Source organism: Salvia miltiorrhiza, chromosome 1 (genome assembly GCF_028751815.1).
Source record: "Salvia miltiorrhiza cultivar Shanhuang (shh) chromosome 1, IMPLAD_Smil_shh, whole genome shotgun sequence".
In the NCBI taxonomy this organism is placed as follows: Eukaryota; Viridiplantae; Streptophyta; class Magnoliopsida; order Lamiales; family Lamiaceae; genus Salvia; species Salvia miltiorrhiza.
This window is the reverse complement of record NC_080387.1, coordinates 31,668,498-31,686,817: the sequence shown is the minus strand read 5'-3', so window position 1 is coordinate 31,686,817 and position 18,320 is coordinate 31,668,498. Positions and strand designations below refer to the sequence as shown.

General features: G+C 39.1%; 2 protein-coding genes across 2 annotated transcripts; one reads left to right on the top strand and one right to left on the bottom strand.

Moving 5' to 3' along the window:
• Positions 1-346: 346 nt before the first annotated feature.
• LOC131006315 (U3 small nucleolar RNA-associated protein 25-like) lies at positions 347-1,555 on the bottom strand. Its single transcript, XM_057933520.1, has one exon. The coding sequence runs from the start codon at positions 1,553-1,555 to the stop codon at positions 347-349; it is 1,209 nt and encodes a 402-aa protein (XP_057789503.1).
• A 7,060-nt stretch (positions 1,556-8,615) lies between these two features.
• Positions 8,616-16,985, top strand: LOC131020171 (DDT domain-containing protein PTM-like). The gene is made up of 10 exons (XM_057948863.1): positions 8,616-8,872; positions 9,101-10,035; positions 10,447-11,130; positions 11,314-12,556; positions 13,185-13,476; positions 13,566-13,690; positions 13,812-14,260; positions 14,367-14,395; positions 14,933-15,409; positions 15,545-16,985. The coding sequence occupies exons 2-10, from the start codon at positions 9,203-9,205 to the stop codon at positions 16,585-16,587; spliced, it is 5,175 nt and encodes a 1,724-aa protein (XP_057804846.1). The 5' UTR covers positions 8,616-8,872; positions 9,101-9,202; the 3' UTR covers positions 16,588-16,985.
• The last annotated feature ends 1,335 nt before the right edge of the window (positions 16,986-18,320 follow it).

The window sequence follows — 18,320 nt, the reverse complement described above, 5'->3', positions numbered from 1 at the left end:
TCAACCATAAAAGTAGAGCACTTGGGGGATTGGAAAGCTCTGCACCAGTTTTCAGCTGGATAGTGCATGAGATCATATGCTGCTTTTTTGTTGATAGCACTGATTTTAGCAAGGTTCAGTTTGAACTCTTGATGGTAAGAGCTCCACACGCAGCTATCCAGAATCTCTTCTTGAGCTCTTCCCCCCTCCACTTCTTGCTCCAGTTTGCATAAATATGGCGAGCACACCATCGGTGCTCGGCTTGTGGAGTAATTTCTTTGACAGCTTCCATTAGCCCCTGTGAGAAAGTATGAAGTTAAATTACACACAATCAATGAATCACCAATATGATACTGTAAAGAATGCATCATACCTTCTGCATGTCAGACATGATTGTCACCTCATCTCCCTCACCTAATTTCAGCCCCTGCTTCAACCAATTCATGAACCATCTCCAATTATTTTTGTTTTCCTTGTTCACCACTGCCCATGCAATGGGAACAATTCCCTCGTTGCCATAATTTCCAACTGCTGTTAAAAGACGGCCAAAGGTGACTCCTTTCAAATGGCAACCATCCAATGATATCAATTTTCTACAACCTCTCAACCAGTTCAATCTACACGGCTCAAGCATGACAAAGAGTCTTTTAAAAACTCTCTTTCCAGCTTGCAATTGTTCTGTAGATAACTGGAGCTCTAACCTACTTCCTGGCATACACTCCTTGACCTTCTCAATGTAGGCACAAAGCCTACTGAACTCTTCCTTGTAGCTCCCCTCCAAATTGCATATGATTTTCTTCTTTGCCCTCTTGCATTTGGCCAAATTAACATGCAATTTCAGATGGTCTTTCACATGACCTTGCATGTCCTTGGAGGTGTATTTTGGGTTCCTACAAACTGCTTGCTTGAAATACTTAGCCAAGTATCCCTGACTAGCACTAAGTACCTCCCTCTGTTTGCAACATGTATGCTCTAGAATAAGAGTCTTAATCACCAAACCCTCAGCATCACCATCCTTGGACACATGCATGAGAAAGGGACACTCTTTCTCATTCATACATACGACCCTTATCCTAGTTTTCTCATTTTTTACAAATTTTATTTTGTAACCAAACTTCACACCATATGAATTGATGGCCTCTCTAGCTTCCTTTGCCCCAGCAAATGTCTGCCCCAACTGAAATCTACCCTCCTCCCCATCCTCTACAGTAACCATCACTTGCTCTACTTCTTGCTCATCAACCTCACTCTTACTTAAATGACCACTGTAAACACTAGAGTCATCATCACTAATCATCCCCTCATCTCTGTCATTATCCCTGCCCTCATCTCTTTCACTCTCACCCTCATCCACCTCTGCTTCCATATCAACTGCCTCATCTCTTACTTCATCCCTAATCACCCCCTCATCTCTGTCATTATCCCTGCCCTCATCTTTGTCATCATCCCTGCCCTCTTCTCTTTCATCATTCCTACCCACAACATCATCATTATTTTGCTCACCCATATCCTCTGCCTCTAGACCTCTATCGAGCTCTTCTTCTGTAAACAAGCTCAATGGTGTGAAACTAGGCATAGGAATCTTTTCAAAGTCAGCAAAAAATTGAATTTCTCCTTGGCTTAGTCTAACACCTTTGCACAATGCCTTTGATCCCTAATGAGAATTAGGCCTTTATCTAATCTGTAATCTTCGTCATACACATAAACTGCCCTAGGTTTAGACATCCAGCAAGACTCAGATGACTCAAACTCAGACATTATTCGTTCAAAAGTCATATTGCCTAAGATGTCTTCTATTTCCGACGAATCATAACCCTCGTATTGGATTTCACCACTGTTTTCATCTTTAGACCAAATACCAAAAAGATTTAACACAAAGGTGACCATAGGATTTGCCATCCTGCACTACGAAATAACAGAAACAACACTATTTTAACATTCCATTAATCTATTAACATTCATTGATTCGGGATTAATTGCATGCAATCAAAAACCATCCCCACGATTCGAGTTTAAGTAAAACTTACCTTTTTTTGGAACTAGCAATCTGTGGTCGCCGGTGGAGACTTATTGCCTGAGAAATCGCTCGTTGCTGCTTCCAACTTCGTCGTCTTCAATATCTTTAGCCGCTCTTGAGTTTTGAATGTGGGAGACTCTTCGTTTCCATCGGTTGTTAGATAAACCCGCATAAACATTCTTGGTGGGCTCTGCATTTAATAAAAAAAAATTATTTTTTGGACGGCGTCTGACGTCCGTCTGTGGGCTGGGGTTAATTGTATACTTTCCGTCGAGTTTGGGGGGCAATTTGTACCAAGTTGGAGAATAGGGGGTATACGTTCTAGGGGGGTCATGTTTAGGGGGGTATCTGTGCCTTAACCCCTTACTAAAACCTTCACTCATCAACTTCTCCTTCAACCCATCGCTAACTTCAACCTCTATCTTCTTCTTCTCTGCAACTTTCTCACAAAATTCATCAACCATGTTTTCAAGAATCACCTCCACGTCCATCTTCTCCAGCTGCTTAAACACCACCACTTGGTCTAATCTGTTGAGCAGCTCCGCCTTGAAATGCCCCTTCAGTTCCCCAATCATGTCCCTCACTTCACTCCCAGTGCTCCCTATATTTGATGTTAGTATCATAATGGTGTTCCTAAAATCAATCGTCTTGCCCTTGTCGTCGATCAGCCTCCCATCGTCCAGAATCTGAAGCAACAAATTGAGCATCTTCTTATGCGCTTTCTCGATCTCATCGAATAAGACCACACTGTGAGGCTGACAGCGGATCAGCTCCGTCAGCTGCCCGCTGGCTTCGTGGCCGACGTAGCTCGGGAGAGAGCCGATCAGGCGCAATACGGAGTGCGGCTACTAGCTCATGTTGAGGCACGCCATCGCCTCCTTGGAGCCCATGCACTCCTTAGCCAGCAGCTATCTCGATTTTGCCCACGCCGGTGGGGCCCTTGAAAAAGAGGCATGCAATCGGCTTTGTCTCGTCTTTGATGCTGAGGCGAGCTTGGCGGATGGCGCGGGTGACGGCGCCGACGGCCTCGCGCTGCTCGATGAGAGTTTCGTTTAAAGTGTCCTCGAAGAGCAGAAGGTCTTGTGATTCTTGGGCGAAGATTTTTGTGAGGAGAATGTCGGTCCACATGGATAAGACCTTCTCTATCTCCGCCGGCGTCACCATTTCTTTGCCGAGGATCTGCTGAGGAAGATGATCGCTAAGGAAGAAGAAGAAACAAAAAAGGAATATGCAGAAAAAGTTGCAGATGGGCCCCAATTCGAATTAAAAAAAATCACTAACGTTGACTGACGGCGTTTGGTCAGAGGGGTTTAAGTGTACAATTTTTTGAACTTTAGGGGCTAATTTGCACACACAGTGAGTATGAGGAGCAATACGCTATAGGGGCCTATACTACAGGGGCCTATCTGCACCTTAACCCTTGAAAATAAGGTTTTGATGTTTAAGAGATGTGTTTTGGTTTTCTCAAAAGTTTAATAAAAACTTTATAACCTGAAAATTAAAGAGAGATAATTATCTATGTTTAATGCTCACCTGATTCAAAGTTACTCATGTAAGTTGATATTGAAATTACGCTCATTTTTTATATATAATACGAAATAAGTGTCTCAATTGCATAAACACAATCATTTTTACATGAATACGGTTATAAAAGACCATAAATGTTAAAAGAATTTCATAAACTTTTTGATTTGACGGAATGAGCTCGAAAATCGAAGATTTAGGGTTAGGATCAAAACCTTATAGCCAAATGCTCAAATAATCAAAATCGAAAATAACTCAAAATTAAGTCGATTGATTTGAAATTGAATGGGTTGACCTGATTGCATTCATATTTGTAAATATGGGAGTTCCAATTTAATATATGAAACATACAATCGACTGTGACTATTACGATAATAGTGCACTATTTAATAATAGTCACGTATGTATTTAATATAAATCAAACTTTCTCACGCAATAAGCACAATATTTTTTTAGACTCCACTACTATATAAACTTCGTTGCGTCTCCAAATGTAATAGTCAAGTGTGACAATCATCTAGGTAGGCTGAAAAATGTAATTTCAATTATAAACTAAATACATGGGTGCAAAAGTTAGCAAAAATAACCATATATTATGGCTTGAAAATTTACAACAAACAAATTATTGGCGGGGAACACAAAATCAGTTCGCAAATTGACTCCCGCCAATTCTGCCTTCGCACTACTTTGTGTCTTATTTGATTGATAAATGAAAAATATGAGTTTGTATTATGCAAAATGAAGGCGAAGGCTCCCATCCCACTCGTAACTCACAGGGTCAACTCAGCTACCGCAAATTATTTTTTTTAATCTTGTTTTGTTTTTTTCTTCTATCTTCATTTAAGAAATGATTTTTTTGAGCAGTTCATTTAAGAAAGGAATGATTTGTTCCTTTTTCTTTTAAAAAGAAGGGGGATTATTACTGAGATGTAAATAACTGGAGACTCTATTTTATTTCAATATTGGTTTTTCTTAATTACTAGTGTTGTACTACTATTTTTTTTATTCGTTCCAAATGATTATATCTTTTTTTTATTGGATGAGACATAAAAGATGAGTTGTTGCATAATCATAAGTATGTTACAATTTAGTACTCCCTCCGTCCACGAATCATCTTTCTATTTGGTGTTCGGCACGGGTTTTAAGAAAACTGAAAAAGGTGGTGTAAAGGTGGTGTAAAAGACTGAAAGGGTAGTGATAATGTATTGTGATTACTTTTAGTAATCTTTCACTAACTATTTGGCATTTTTTTAAAGCTTTGACTTAAATTATTTTTGTTTTTTTTGTTAAGCTATTTCTTGATTTTTTTTAATGTTTAATTAAATTTATTCTTAGGTTTTTTAATTTATCTTTTAAATTTACAGAACAGTGCAAAATCTGCTGCGAATTCAATTAGACACTTGGTCTAACATCCATGAATTTAATGCTGGAAAACATAAATTGATGTCATATGCATGCACAAAATTAAATGTCAACATATAAAGAGATTGCAAAAAGAGAAAAAGCTGACTTCATTGAAAATGAATTAAAGGTGATTTACAAAGCTAAAGTGGTGCCACTTTGTATACTAACACCCTCCAAAATTTTTGGAGGGAATTTTAAACCACACCTACCTACTTACTTAGTCAATAAATACATGGAGTAGTAGTTGAACTCATTCAATGTTGTCAACAACACAAAATGGCAGAATTTAGGGAAAGCAATAAACTAACTGAAGACAAAAGGAATCAAATAGCACAGTGACTATTGCAACATAGTTCGAATGGCAAATTGAAGTACGGGGCTAAGCAAGAGGCTGCCAGCATCTTCAACACAAGTGACAGGACGATCTATACGATCTGGAAGGTGGCAACGGCGCAACAAGCAGCATGCATTCCTATCAAATTAAAGAACATGAAAAAAGGGTCAACTCACAAAGACAAATTCAAACTCGATGCAGAAAAGATAAAAAGTCTTAGTGTTCTACAAAGATCATCCATTAGAGTGATGGCATGTTCATTAGGTGTTAGTAAGCCGCTTCTTCATACTTGCGTGAAAAAGAAGGAACTTAGAGCACATACCAATTCAATCAAGCCTTTCTTAACTACTCAAAACAAAAAAGCAAGGTTGCAATGGAGCCTATCACAGCTAAGTGATGTGAGTGAGATGGGAATGATGAAATTTCAAATAATGTTTAACACTATACATATAGACGAGAAGTGGTTTTACTTAACAAAGACTAAGGATAGGTATATATTACCTTATGCCGGATGAGAAGGAACCATATAGAACATGCAAAACTAAGAGATTTATTCTGAAAATCATGTTTACATCTGCCATTGCACGCCCAATCATAGATGAATAGGGGAATGTTCTCTTTGATGGAAAATTGGGCATTTTTCCATTCACAAATGAAGAGGCAGCGAAAAGAAACTCAAAGAATAGATCCAAAGGCACTATAGAAGTAAAACCAATACCAAACATCACAAAAAACATCATGATGGAATGCATGATCGCTAAGGTAAGTGTTTACTATGGTATGCTATATATTAGAATTTAATAACTCCATTCATCATTTAGCTTTTTTACTTTTCTCCACAGATGTTACCTGCTTTTAAGGCTAAGTGGCCTACATTTTCAAGCAAAGACATTTTCATACAACAGGACAATGCGAAGCCACACATCAAACCCGATGACTCGGAGTTTCTAGCAGTTGCAAACTTAGATGGTTTCAATTTCCAACTAGTTTGCCAACCTGCGAACTTGCCGGACACCAATGTCAATGATCTTGGTTTCTTTAGAGCAATTCAAACATTGAAGGACCAGAAACTAGCCAAGGATGTCAATGAATTACTAAAAAATGTTAATGAAGCATACTTAGAGTATCCACCACAGAAAATCAACCATGTCTTCCTCACTCTACAGGGATGTTACTATGAGATACTCAAAGCTAAAGGGGATAACAACTACACAATCCCTCATATGAATAAAGAAAGATTGGAAAGGGCAGGGACTCTACCAGAAACTCTACAAGTTGATGAAGTACTAGTGCAGGAGTGTGTTGAGTACCTAGAGGGTCTACAAGATAATGGCAGCTATGAAGAGGCAGCACATCAAACCATGGAGGAAGCAGAGATGCAAGAAATCATGGAGGGGTTCATGCATGTGCAAATCAGTTAGAGTAGTGTAGGAATTCCATTTTGGGTTGGGTTTACAAAACCAAACATCATTCCATGGCTTCATTTTGTATGTTTGGAATGTAAACTTTTTAAGTGTAAGACATTTTGTATGTTTACATCATAAGAAACCTCCAAACTAAGTCATAAACTTAGTGATAGCTCTCTTAAGAGGTAAACAATTCCCCTCAGATTATACATCATCATTGGGGCTGACTAAGACCAACTTATATAGTATCAGTAGTAATCAATTAAAATCTGAAATGCAGGCATCACCAACAACAAGTATTCAGAGAACATATACACAGCACCAGAGAACATATATAGAGCACCAAAGCACATCACCAGAGCACATATACAGAGAACATATTCAACGCATATATTCATGCACAACTAGCAAACAATAAACACCATAGGCATCACCAGCCAACCAACAGACCCCATAGGCATCACCAGCCACCAACAAAACAAAAGAGACGATAGATTCAGTTAGATATCACCTTAATCGAGCAAATCTAGCATGCAAGGAAAATAGATGGCTAGGGTTTTAAGGTAGCGGCAGCGCGGACAGGGATCTGAAGGCGGCGGCGGGGCAGCGGGGTAGCGGCCGTATGTCAGAGACGAGGCCACCGGCAGCAAACCATGCTTGGTACTCAGTATCGTCGCCGATGGACTCCGAAATACCTACGTATTTCGTGTATTTCTCAGCTTCAAACTAAGCAAAATTGTAAAAGATGGCTTTTTCCACAGATCCGGGTGCCGGCACCGTTAGAGGTGGAGTAGGGGTCGGCGGCTACCACGGGTCAACAGATCCAGTTGCCGGAGTGGAATCTACAAAAGATTCAGTCTCCTCAACCATGGATTCCGTCTCCACCACGAATGAATCAGTCTCCGGCACAAATGATTCAGTCTCCGGCACGAATGATTCAGTCTCCGGCACGGCCTCTTCAAGAGAAGCCACATACTTATTCACTACATCTTCCATGAAGGGATAGACGAAAAAGGTATCGACTTCCTCTGATTCAACAACCCTCTCAATTGAATAAGTGGGAGGAGACATCGGAATAGAAGCCATAGAACATCAACCGGTGGGAGGAAGAAGAAGATCGGAGAAGAGGAAGTAAAGGGAAAGCGGCGCTACTCAAGAAGTTAGGGTTTGCGCCGAATTGGTTGCAATTCCCATTTTAGGGAATAAAATAGGGAAGCAACCCTATTTTAGGTGGGCCGAAAATGGGTAAAATAAATTAAAGAGGCTGACAGCTGTTAGCCAATTTAATTAGATGAGCCTAATTAAGTGAGATTAATTAGTGAGTAGTGTGGTGGGCCCAATTGGTAAAAGGTTGTAATTTAAAAATAAAGGAAGGGTATATATGTCCAAAAAGCAGAGTAGGAAGTTATTTGGTGGACAAAATTTTAGAGGCAAACAGGAAGATGATTCGTGGACGGAGGGTGTATGATTTTTCATTTTTAATTAATTGCTAATTTATCGTTTAAAAAAAACTAGTACTAATTTGAATTAAGTGTAAAATTGATTATGAAGACTCTTAACACTCGTATGTTTATATTTTTCTAATTTATATGTACCTTTTATCTTACAGAAATTAGTATTTAAACATGGAATCTATTACTTATAATAATTTACTTGTGTGATTGTACTTCACTGAAAATCCTAAAAGATACCTTTAACTTGCAAAATAAATATATAAAATAAAAAAGACAACTTACAATTACAAACAAGATGCTATTAGAGTAGCCCTGTTAAACACAACTAAAAAATTATTTTTAAAAAATAAAAATAAAAAAATCAGCCATGTAAGAAATATTTGTAGTTTTAAGTGGCAAAATATGGTAATAATCCGCGTTAACTGAAAAATTGAGACTCGGACGAGTCGTGTGAGTCGACTCAGACAGTAATTAATCTTACTATCTCGAGACGCAGAGAATCTACGAGACAAAAGAGACGAGTAAGGCGAAGGCTTTTGGTTAGGCTGTTTTTACCATTTCCTAAAATCATCACATCACACAGCAACCCCGCTCCCCCTTTCCTCTCAATTCTTCTTCAATGGCGCTGTAATTCTACTTGTTTTCTAACCAAAAAGCTACATAATTCTCGCCGTTTTTTTGCCCTCGCCGCGCATATACGCGAACCCTAAGTTGATTTGCGTCGGCGTCGGAATCGGAATCCAATCGATTATCGGTAACTTCTGTTCGCGTTTTCCGCTATTATTTGTGCCTATTGTCATTTTCTGTTTGTAAATTTTGGTCTTCTATTTTTCTATTCTGTTTTTTGGGGAATTTGGATGACGAGCTTTAATGTTCGATCTAAAACGGCCGTGGAGTCCGCATCTGGTTGTTGTTTTAGTTTTTAATTGAATGTCTTATGAGATGCGAATGCGCTGAGAGTTGTATTGATTGAATGTGATAGGTTTTGATGAGAGAAGCTGATATATCTGCGGGGCGAGAAGCTGGAATGTTTAATTAGATTTAGGGATTGTTTCTGAGGAATTCAATTGCCGTTGGTGGTACAATGGAGTCTACGGCAGCTGAACCGCCAAAGCGTCGTGGGAGAAAACGGAAGAATCGTGATTTGGAGAGCACAGGGGAGCGTGATGGTAAGAGGATAATGGCGACGAGGTCATTAAGACTTGTGGGAAGATATGTGCGGAAAGATTTTCAGGGAAGTGGATTGTTTTTGGGGAAAATCATGTCTTATGACTCAGGGTTGTATCGGGTAAACTACGAGGATGGAGATTTTGAGGATTTGGATAGTGGAGAAGTGAAGATGATTTTGGTGGAAGATTGTGATTTGATTGGTGAGTGGTCTAAAAAGAAAGAGAAGTTGGACGAGTTACTGCCAATTAAAGAAGTAAATGGCAAGGTTTTGAAAGTTGAGAACACGCTAGAGCCAGGAAATGGGAATCAAGTTGAGTCATCATTGTCAAGTGACCAGAGGAATGGTGAAGCTGCTGCTGACATAGTAGCAGAGAATCACGATGATGGTAATAGGGATGCAGATGCTGATTCTTCAAATGATTCATGTGTGGATACTCCAGATCAAGACAATAGTGTAGGCATGGAAGAGCCACTTTTTCCACCTCCAGAGTTGCCTCCTTCTTCTGGGCATATTGGTGTCCCGGAGGAGTATGTTTCTCATCTTCTCTCTGTACATAGTTTCTTACGCTCGTTTGGTGTTCCGCTGTTTCTATACCCCTTTGGATTAGATGATTTTGTGGGAGCACTAAATTGCTCTGTCGCAAATACATTGTTGGACTCCATTCATGTTGCTCTGTTGCATGTTTTGAAGCGCCACATTGAGAGGCTCTCATCAGAAGGTTCAGAGCTGGCATTAAAATGCATGAGGTATTCTAAAACTTCTGTTATGATTTGAATATATATCATGAGGTTTCTTGATCTGTTTGTTGTCAGTCTTATCATTCAAATATTTTTGGGCCGGGCTAGAGGGGGGTGGTTGTATTTGTGCACGATAAATTGTTTTCCTGTTAGTTTATTCATACCCAGTGTGCTAATGCTTTCTTGCTGTGTCCTCGTACACGGGACTAGAATCTAGTAATCATGCTATCAGTCAACTTTAGCTTTTTGATTGTAAATAAATCTTCTTATCGTCAGAATTGGCGGTTCTGTGTACTTTGGAACAACTATTCTGACAATTATTTTTCCAAACATTTTGGTAAAATGATCTTGTATGTTTGGGTGCTTATTTTTCAACTTCTGTGACTTACTGCATATCAAACTTCTTTTCTGTCTGTATAGGTGTCTGGACTGGAATTTGCTGGACAACTTAACTTGGCCAGTCTACTTGGTCCATTATCTAATGGTGATGAGTCATCAAAATGGCCCTGACTGGAAGGAATTTTATGTCCATTCGTTGGAGAGAGATTATTACACTTTATCAGCTGCAAGGAAATTGGTTGTTTTGCAGATTTTGTGTGATGATATTTTGGACTCTGAAGAACTGAGAGCGGAGATGGATATGCGTGAAGAATCAGAAGTAGGAATAGACATGGATACAAGTACAGTGGTTAAACCTACTAGTGCATCCAGAAGACATCCTAGAGCCACCTCTGGGTTCAAGGATAGAGAAGCAGTGAAGAGCTTTGCTGAGCATCACGAAGCGAAGTCTTCTCTTGATAGTAATTCTATTCAAGTAGGCAGAACAGAAAGTTCTACTGATGAGGATGCTAATGGTGATGAATGTCGCATCTGTGGCATGGATGGTTTGCTGCTTTGCTGCGATGGATGCCCATCGTCCTACCACTCAAGATGTGTGGGACTGAACAAGATGCATATGCCTGAAGGTTCATGGTATTGCCCTGAGTGTAAAATAAATGCGACCGAACCAAAAATTTTGCAAGGAACAACCTTACGGGGAGGACATAATTTTGGTGTCGATCCATATGGACAAGTCTTTGTTGCTACATGTGACCATTTACTTGTGTATGTTTCTACTTTTGACTTGAACCCATGCTTTTGGTAAAAAAATTTGTTTGTGTTTACGTATAATTTGTGGTCCTTTTGCTTGTCCTTTCCATTATGTGGGGTTTCTCACCTGCCTCACCAAGTGTGAAAATTTATCACCTTTATTAACGTGGTTTGATTTTTCTGGAAATATTTGTGCAGATTGAAGGCCTCAGTTGACTCTGAAGTTTGTCTGAGGTACTACAATAGACCCGACATTCCTACGGCTCTCCATGCCCTTTACTCAAAAGCAGAGCATGTTGCCACATATGCAGAAATATGCAGGGGGGTCGTGCTGTATTGGCAACTGCCTGAGGAAATTGTACCTCTCAATAAGATGATTGAAGTTGGTGCACAATCAGCAAATGAAATAGGAGGTGGTGTATGTACCACTCGTTTGGATAATCCGTTGGACAAGTCAGTTGCAAAGACGACTGAGGTTGAGAAGACTGGTAGTTGTGTCAGTACTACTAGCGAGGCAGATATGACTGTTTCAAGTCTTATGAACTGTATTCATGAACCTGTGCTATGTGTGAACACTTCGGATAAGGTTGTCCAATCTGTTCAGTTGGGTAACACTGGTTATGCTAGAGAGCAATCTGGTGTTATTGTGAACACCACCAAATCTGATGAACCCACTTCTTATAGTGGGTTAATGGGTCAACCTGCTGATACCAGTGATTTGAGCCAACAAAGCACTTCAAATGTGACAGAAATTGCTGCCTACTCAACAAGAAACCAAAGCAATTATTACAGTGGTCCAAGCAGCGGTGCTTCTCAAGATGCCAAAATGTCCTCTTCGTTTGTGGAACTTAACAATAGGGTGGACAAGCCATCGTATGGAAATTCATGTGATGGTTGCTCATACATGGGATCTTCCTTCAAAACAACTGGTTATATAAATAATTACTTGCATGGAGATTTTGCTGCTTCTGCAGCTGCTAATTTGGCCATTCTTTCATCTGAAGAAAATCATGTCCCTGATCGATCTTCATACAACCGCCGAAAAGTTATGTCTGAAAATGTTTTACTTCATGTAAAAGCATTCTCTTCAGCATATATGCAATTTTTCTGGCCAAATTCCGAGAAGAAGCTTGTTGAGATCCCGAGGGAGAGATGTACCTGGTGCTTTTATTGCAAAGCTCCTGTGGTAAGCAAGAGAGGATGCTTACTAAATGCAGCTGCCTCAAACGCCAACAGAGGGGCTATAAAGGTACTTGCTGGTGTTCGCTCTATGAAGAAGGATGGGAGGCTTCCTGGCATTGCAACATATATCATGTTTATGGAGGAGAGCTTAGGTGGTCTACTTATTGGTCCTTTCCGTAACGACACTTTCAGGAAAAGATGGCGTAAAGAAGTTGAGCAAGCCACTGCTTGCAATGCAATAAAAATACTTTTGCTTGAAGTAAGAATCTTTGTCTTTTTGTACTTGGTGATTTTTTTTTATTTGTTGCCATCACCAGGTTATTGATCTTACTTAATACTCTCTCCGTCCACGAAAATTGTAGTGTGGTTTGGGGGGCACGGGTTTTTAATAAATGGTTGGGAGATGTTATAAAGTGGAGAAATGGGTCCACCAAAGTTGAGTGAAGAAAGGGACCTGCTGAAATTGATGTGTTAAATGGTTGGGTTTTTTTTGTAAATATTAAGTGTGAATGAGGTTTAAATTTAATAGGTAGTTTCCAAAAAAAGAAAGACTGCAATTTTCCTGGACGGATGAAAGTAGTAATAAGCCTACAATTTTTATGGACGGATGGACTAGTTGTTTAGCTATAGGAGAGCTGGCATGGACTCAAATTTAGGTGTTTTGTCACGGTCTCTTCTTGTTTTGCATGCATTGCATCCTTCTTTAAACTGTTTGTTAGTTCATGTAAGTTTCGTGAATTTAGTATATGTGACATAGTTATTGGGTTTTGAAGATTGTTCTCTGACACTTTTCTCCCATAGTTGACAACTATATTCTGGAATTTTCTTCAATCTTTATGCTTGTCTAGAATTGTAGTTTAAACGCTCAACCTTGTTTATATCTGCAGCTTGAGGAGAATGTGCACACTGTTGCCCTTTCTGGAGATTGGATAAAGCTTGTTGATAGTGGTTCAACTCAATCTTCTACCACTCATATTGCAGCAAATGCTGCCGGATCAACCCAGAAGCGCAGGCCAGGAAGGCGTGGCCGGAAACCTTCTGCTGTAGTGGAAGTTGCAACTGATGATTGCCAGGATACATCACCTGATTTTACCTGGTGGAGAGGAGGTACACTTTCAAAGCTTATGTTCCAAAGAGGTGTTCTGCCTTCGTCAATGGTTAGAAAAGCAGCCCGTCAAGGTAATGTGCTGGTTGTAGTGTGTTGTTTCTGTATGTGATTCTGTCGAAATTTCATAACTATATTTAGTGACAAGTTAAATTCATAGCAGGTGGTTCAAAAAAGATACCTGGAATAAATTATGTTGAAGGACATGAAACTCCAAAAACTAGCAGGCAGCTTATATGGAGGTCAGCAGTTGAAATGAGTAGGAACATGGCACAATTGGCTCTTCAGGTGCATCTGAATACACGTACACAGACACACACACCCCCTTTGTGAGCAGAATATTCTGCGAGTGATTACTTTTCTGTTACAATTCTGTTCTATCCTGATACAACTATTGACCTTGGATCAGGTTCGATACCTTGACTTTCACGTAAGGTGGAATGATCTAGTACGTCCAGAGCAGAACCCTCCTGATGGAAAAGGTCCTGATGCAGAGGCTTCTGCTTTTAGAAATGCTTTTATTTGTGATAAGAAATCTTTGGGAAATGAAGTCAGATACTGCATTGATTTTGGTAATCAAAAGCACCTGCCTTCTCGTGTCTTGAAAAGTGTAGCAGAAGTAGAGCAAATTCTTGTTGAGGGGAAGGAAAGATACTGGTTTGCTGAGACACGGATCCCCTTGTATCTGATTAAAGATTATGAAGAAAAAACAGAGAAAAACAAGCCTCTAGACATGCCCAAACTGCAGAGGAGACATGGGAAGGCTTCCCGTAAAAATATATTCTCCTATCTTGCACGGAAGCAGGATATCATTACCAGAAGTAATTGTCCTACATGTCATCATGATGTCTTGTATAGGTATTTTACCAACATATTTTTCTGTTTCTTTTCTCTTTGAGCTCATTACCTTTTTTCCCCTTTATATTAATTATAAACATTTTGGGTCTTTCGATTTGATGTTCAGGGATGCTGTCAAGTGCAGTTCGTGCCAAGGTATTGCAATTATAAGTAGTACTGTATTTGCATCACCATCTTTTGAATTGTATCACTCTTCTCTAAAATATCAAGGAATAGTTTCTCCCGAGAGCATAAATTGTCATATGCTACAACATATTAATCGATCCCTAGTAGTTTGAAGATGATTATGATGATGATAATCTATTGTAACTATATTTTGCATTTCCTGCTGTCCTTTCACCTTTTGTTTTCCCTTCAAACATTCTTTATTGACAAAAACCTACTTGCTTTTTTGGTGTCTGAGAGTGACCTCCTTCTGTTAAGTCAGACATAGCAAGTCTTTTTTTTGGTAAAGAGGATGAACTTATCACCTTCTGTTTTTTGCATTAATAATAGCCAAAAGTCAGCTTTGTCACTACATTAGGTAAATCTTTGAATGTAAATAAAGAGGATTGTCACTTCATCCTGTTCTTCTCAAGTTTCTTGTGGCGAAGAAGATTTTATAGTTTTTATTTTTATTTTTTTTACGACTTATGATTATATTGTAAGAAAAATAACATGTTTGCTGGCCAGGTTTCTGTCATCAACAATGTACCATCAGTTCAACAGTTCATAAGAATGAGGAAGTTGAGTTTTTGGTTACCTGCAAGTCTTGCTCTGATGCTCAGGCTCTCACTCAAGTTCAAAATAGTTATGGGTCCCCTACGAGCCCTTTGCTCCTTCAAGGTCAAGACCTGCTGAATGCGGGCACTGCTATCAAAAGTGAAAAATTAGTAGGTTATAAACGACCAGTAGAATCTGTTGGGGTGAAGGAGTATTCTTCTGAGATAAAATCAACTAATGCTTCTGCAATTAAGAAGAAAAGTAACAATAAAAATTGGGGTCTTATTTGGAGGAAGAACAATACTGAAGACACTGGCGTTGATTTCAGATTGAGAAACATTATTCTGAGGGGCAATCCAGATATGGACTTGACAAAACCTGTTTGCCGTCTTTGCAATCAGCCATATAATGCTGACCTTATGTACATTAAATGTGAAGCGTGCAAACGTAAGCTTTGACTGCAAATTTCATATTTGATCTTCATTTCGTAAGTAGTGATTATTCCTTTTTTCTTATAAAGAAAATGAAACTTATGGAACTGTACTGAACTAATTGATGTGTTGGTTTTCTGCCAATTTACAGATTGGTTGCATGCTGATGCTGTGGAATTGGATGAGTCGAATATTTTTCGCCTGGTGGGATTCAAATGTAGCCGGTGCCGTAGGATAAAAAATCCTGTGTGTCCTTATAAGGTATTAGATGATAAAACAGAGAGCAAAGCTCCAAAGCTGGACATGTATGAGATGGATTCTAATTCTCGATTCTCTGGGCATCTAATGGAAGGGTCACCTGGTTACTCTGCAAAACTAATGAAGGAGGAAGTTGGTCGTGTAGTAGCAGATGATCCTCGTGTCCTTTCTCCTGCTTCAGAAAGCACTGACATGAAGGATGTTGATTATGGATGGAATAATTTAAACGGACCTCGTTCTGGTTCAAACAAGCTGCCAGTAAGGAGACATTTAAAGCAGGAGAAGGACATGTACACTCCTCGTCTGCGAGATCCCTTTCAGGCCAGCATTCCAGCCCCCTCTGAAGCAAATGTCTTGAATTCTTCTGGAAAATTGCCTGTCAGACGACATATAAAGAGGGAAAACAACTCAGATAACTATCCAGCTGTTGATCCCCTTCAAATTGAAACTCCCAGCCCTTTAGAACCCAAGGCCGAGAGCTCGGTGATGGTTTCTTTATCCTCTGAGGCCCAATGGGATGTTTCTAATGGGAGCTTCGATGATGGTATAACATTGGACTACGATGGTATTGGTTTTGATGATATGGACTTCGAACCTCAAACGTATTTCTCCTTCCATGAATTGCTTGCATCTGATGATGGTAGCCGCGCAAGTGTTAATGCACCAGCAGGGGATGTCATGCAAAATCTGGAGAGTGCCTCCACGCTTGCAGAAAGCAGAATGCTTGAGATCTCTTATGATGAGGAGGAACCCATCATATCTATAGGAACGGGGATGGAGATTGTGCCTTGCAACATTTGCTCTCACACGGAACCTTGTCCGGACCTCTCATGCCAAGTATGTGGTATGTGGATACACAGCCACTGCTCACCCTGGGTCGAACTCTCATCCTGGGAGGAGAGCTGGAGGTGTGGCAACTGTCGTGAATGGAGGTAGTCGAAAATCGAGCTTTTGCTTCCATATTTGGGGTAAGTGCTATCATTGTGTGCACTTGGTTGCTCTCTCTTGTATCCAGTTGAGATTAGAAATTGAGGCCGTACAGAGCAGTGGAACTCTCTCTTGCTATTCGCTCATTGCTCGTACCATTGATGAGGGAAGGAGGGGAGCATTCTTATCTGACTTGATGGATAAGCTGGTTTTTTTGTGTGCTTATCTAAATTCATTTGGTAATAGAAAACATTCAATCCAGCATTTTGTAACTACCATTGTCAATTCCTCAACACGCTATACTCTTCTCTTATCATACCTTCTACTTGCGCTTAATATTTATTCTCACTTTGTCGGAGGCTTTAACTTTTAAAGAGAAGAAAAAAAACAGTTTGTTTGCCATGTTATTTGATATTCCAATCAAGCCCGCTCTTTTTTCTTCATCACTTCTACTCTAGAATTAGCTTTGATAGATAAAAATGATAAGATTAATATTTTATTTTTTATAAAATTGGAATTTTGGAATATCTTCAAATCTTGATTGTTTTAATTATTTAAACTAAGTGTACTTGATTTATATCCCATTGAAATGATGTAATTAAGAAAATATTATTGTAAGGATAAAAATGCTCAACCATACATCTTATCAATCATAAAGTAAGTGTCCCTTGTGACTCGTTTGGTACGGGTGATTAGAGTGTATAATATACTTATGACAACATAATATCTTGTTTGATAAGAAGTGGTCATTCCGTTCATGAAAGAACTTTTTGGATGGAGTGCCACTATTTTACGAAAAAAGTTGTTGAATATATTGAGAATGGAGAAAAAGTTGTTAAGTGTATTGAGAATGGTGAAAATGAGTTATAATTATAGTCCAAAAATAGGTAAAAAGTGTTTCTGTGGACGTCCCAAAAAGGAAAAGTATGAAGTTTTTTCATTAACGAAGGTAGCAATACGAAACACACAACCCTTTATAATTAAGAGTCAAAAAATATTACTCCTGATTTGATGGATTTATCATCTACGAAGATGGTATACATGATACAAATCATAATTATAACTAATTATTAATTTTATATAATCTTAATACATTACACAGAATAATTCTACCAAACATGACATTAATATGACATGTAAATAAAAAAAACATCTAAGTCAAACATAACACATATTACGTACCAAACGGGCCTTAAGATATTACAAATGTAGCTCATAAAAATTTGTGGTGGCATTTACAAAAACTTATACGGTTATGATGAAATTTAATAATCTTAACGCATTAGTCGAATATTGCAATTCAATGGTATTTGTCTTTGTATAATGGTGGGAGACTAATACAGATCTCAGTCCCAATCACCTTATCCTCGATTCAAAAATTTCAATTGCTAACCATGTCTCCGGCGTCCCCTCAGCCGTGACTGGAGAGCCATCAAGCCTCTGCTTCATCGGTGGAGATCCGACGGAGCTGAAGCTACTCGAAGAAGAGCACCTGCACCACCACCCTCAGTGGCGGCCTCTGCTCCATCGTCTCTATTCTTTTTCTCTATTTATTTTATTTTTCATTACAATAATGAATTTGTTATTGTTCGTATGGAAGCTTGTTGAATGTTAGATTAGAATACTTGAAAATTATATTTTTTATTTAAATCTATTTTAGCTAGAGTTAAAGGGTTGCTATGCATTTGCTTTTTTTGTTTTTCCTGTGAATGAGACAATGAGTGCTTGTGTACTGAACTAGA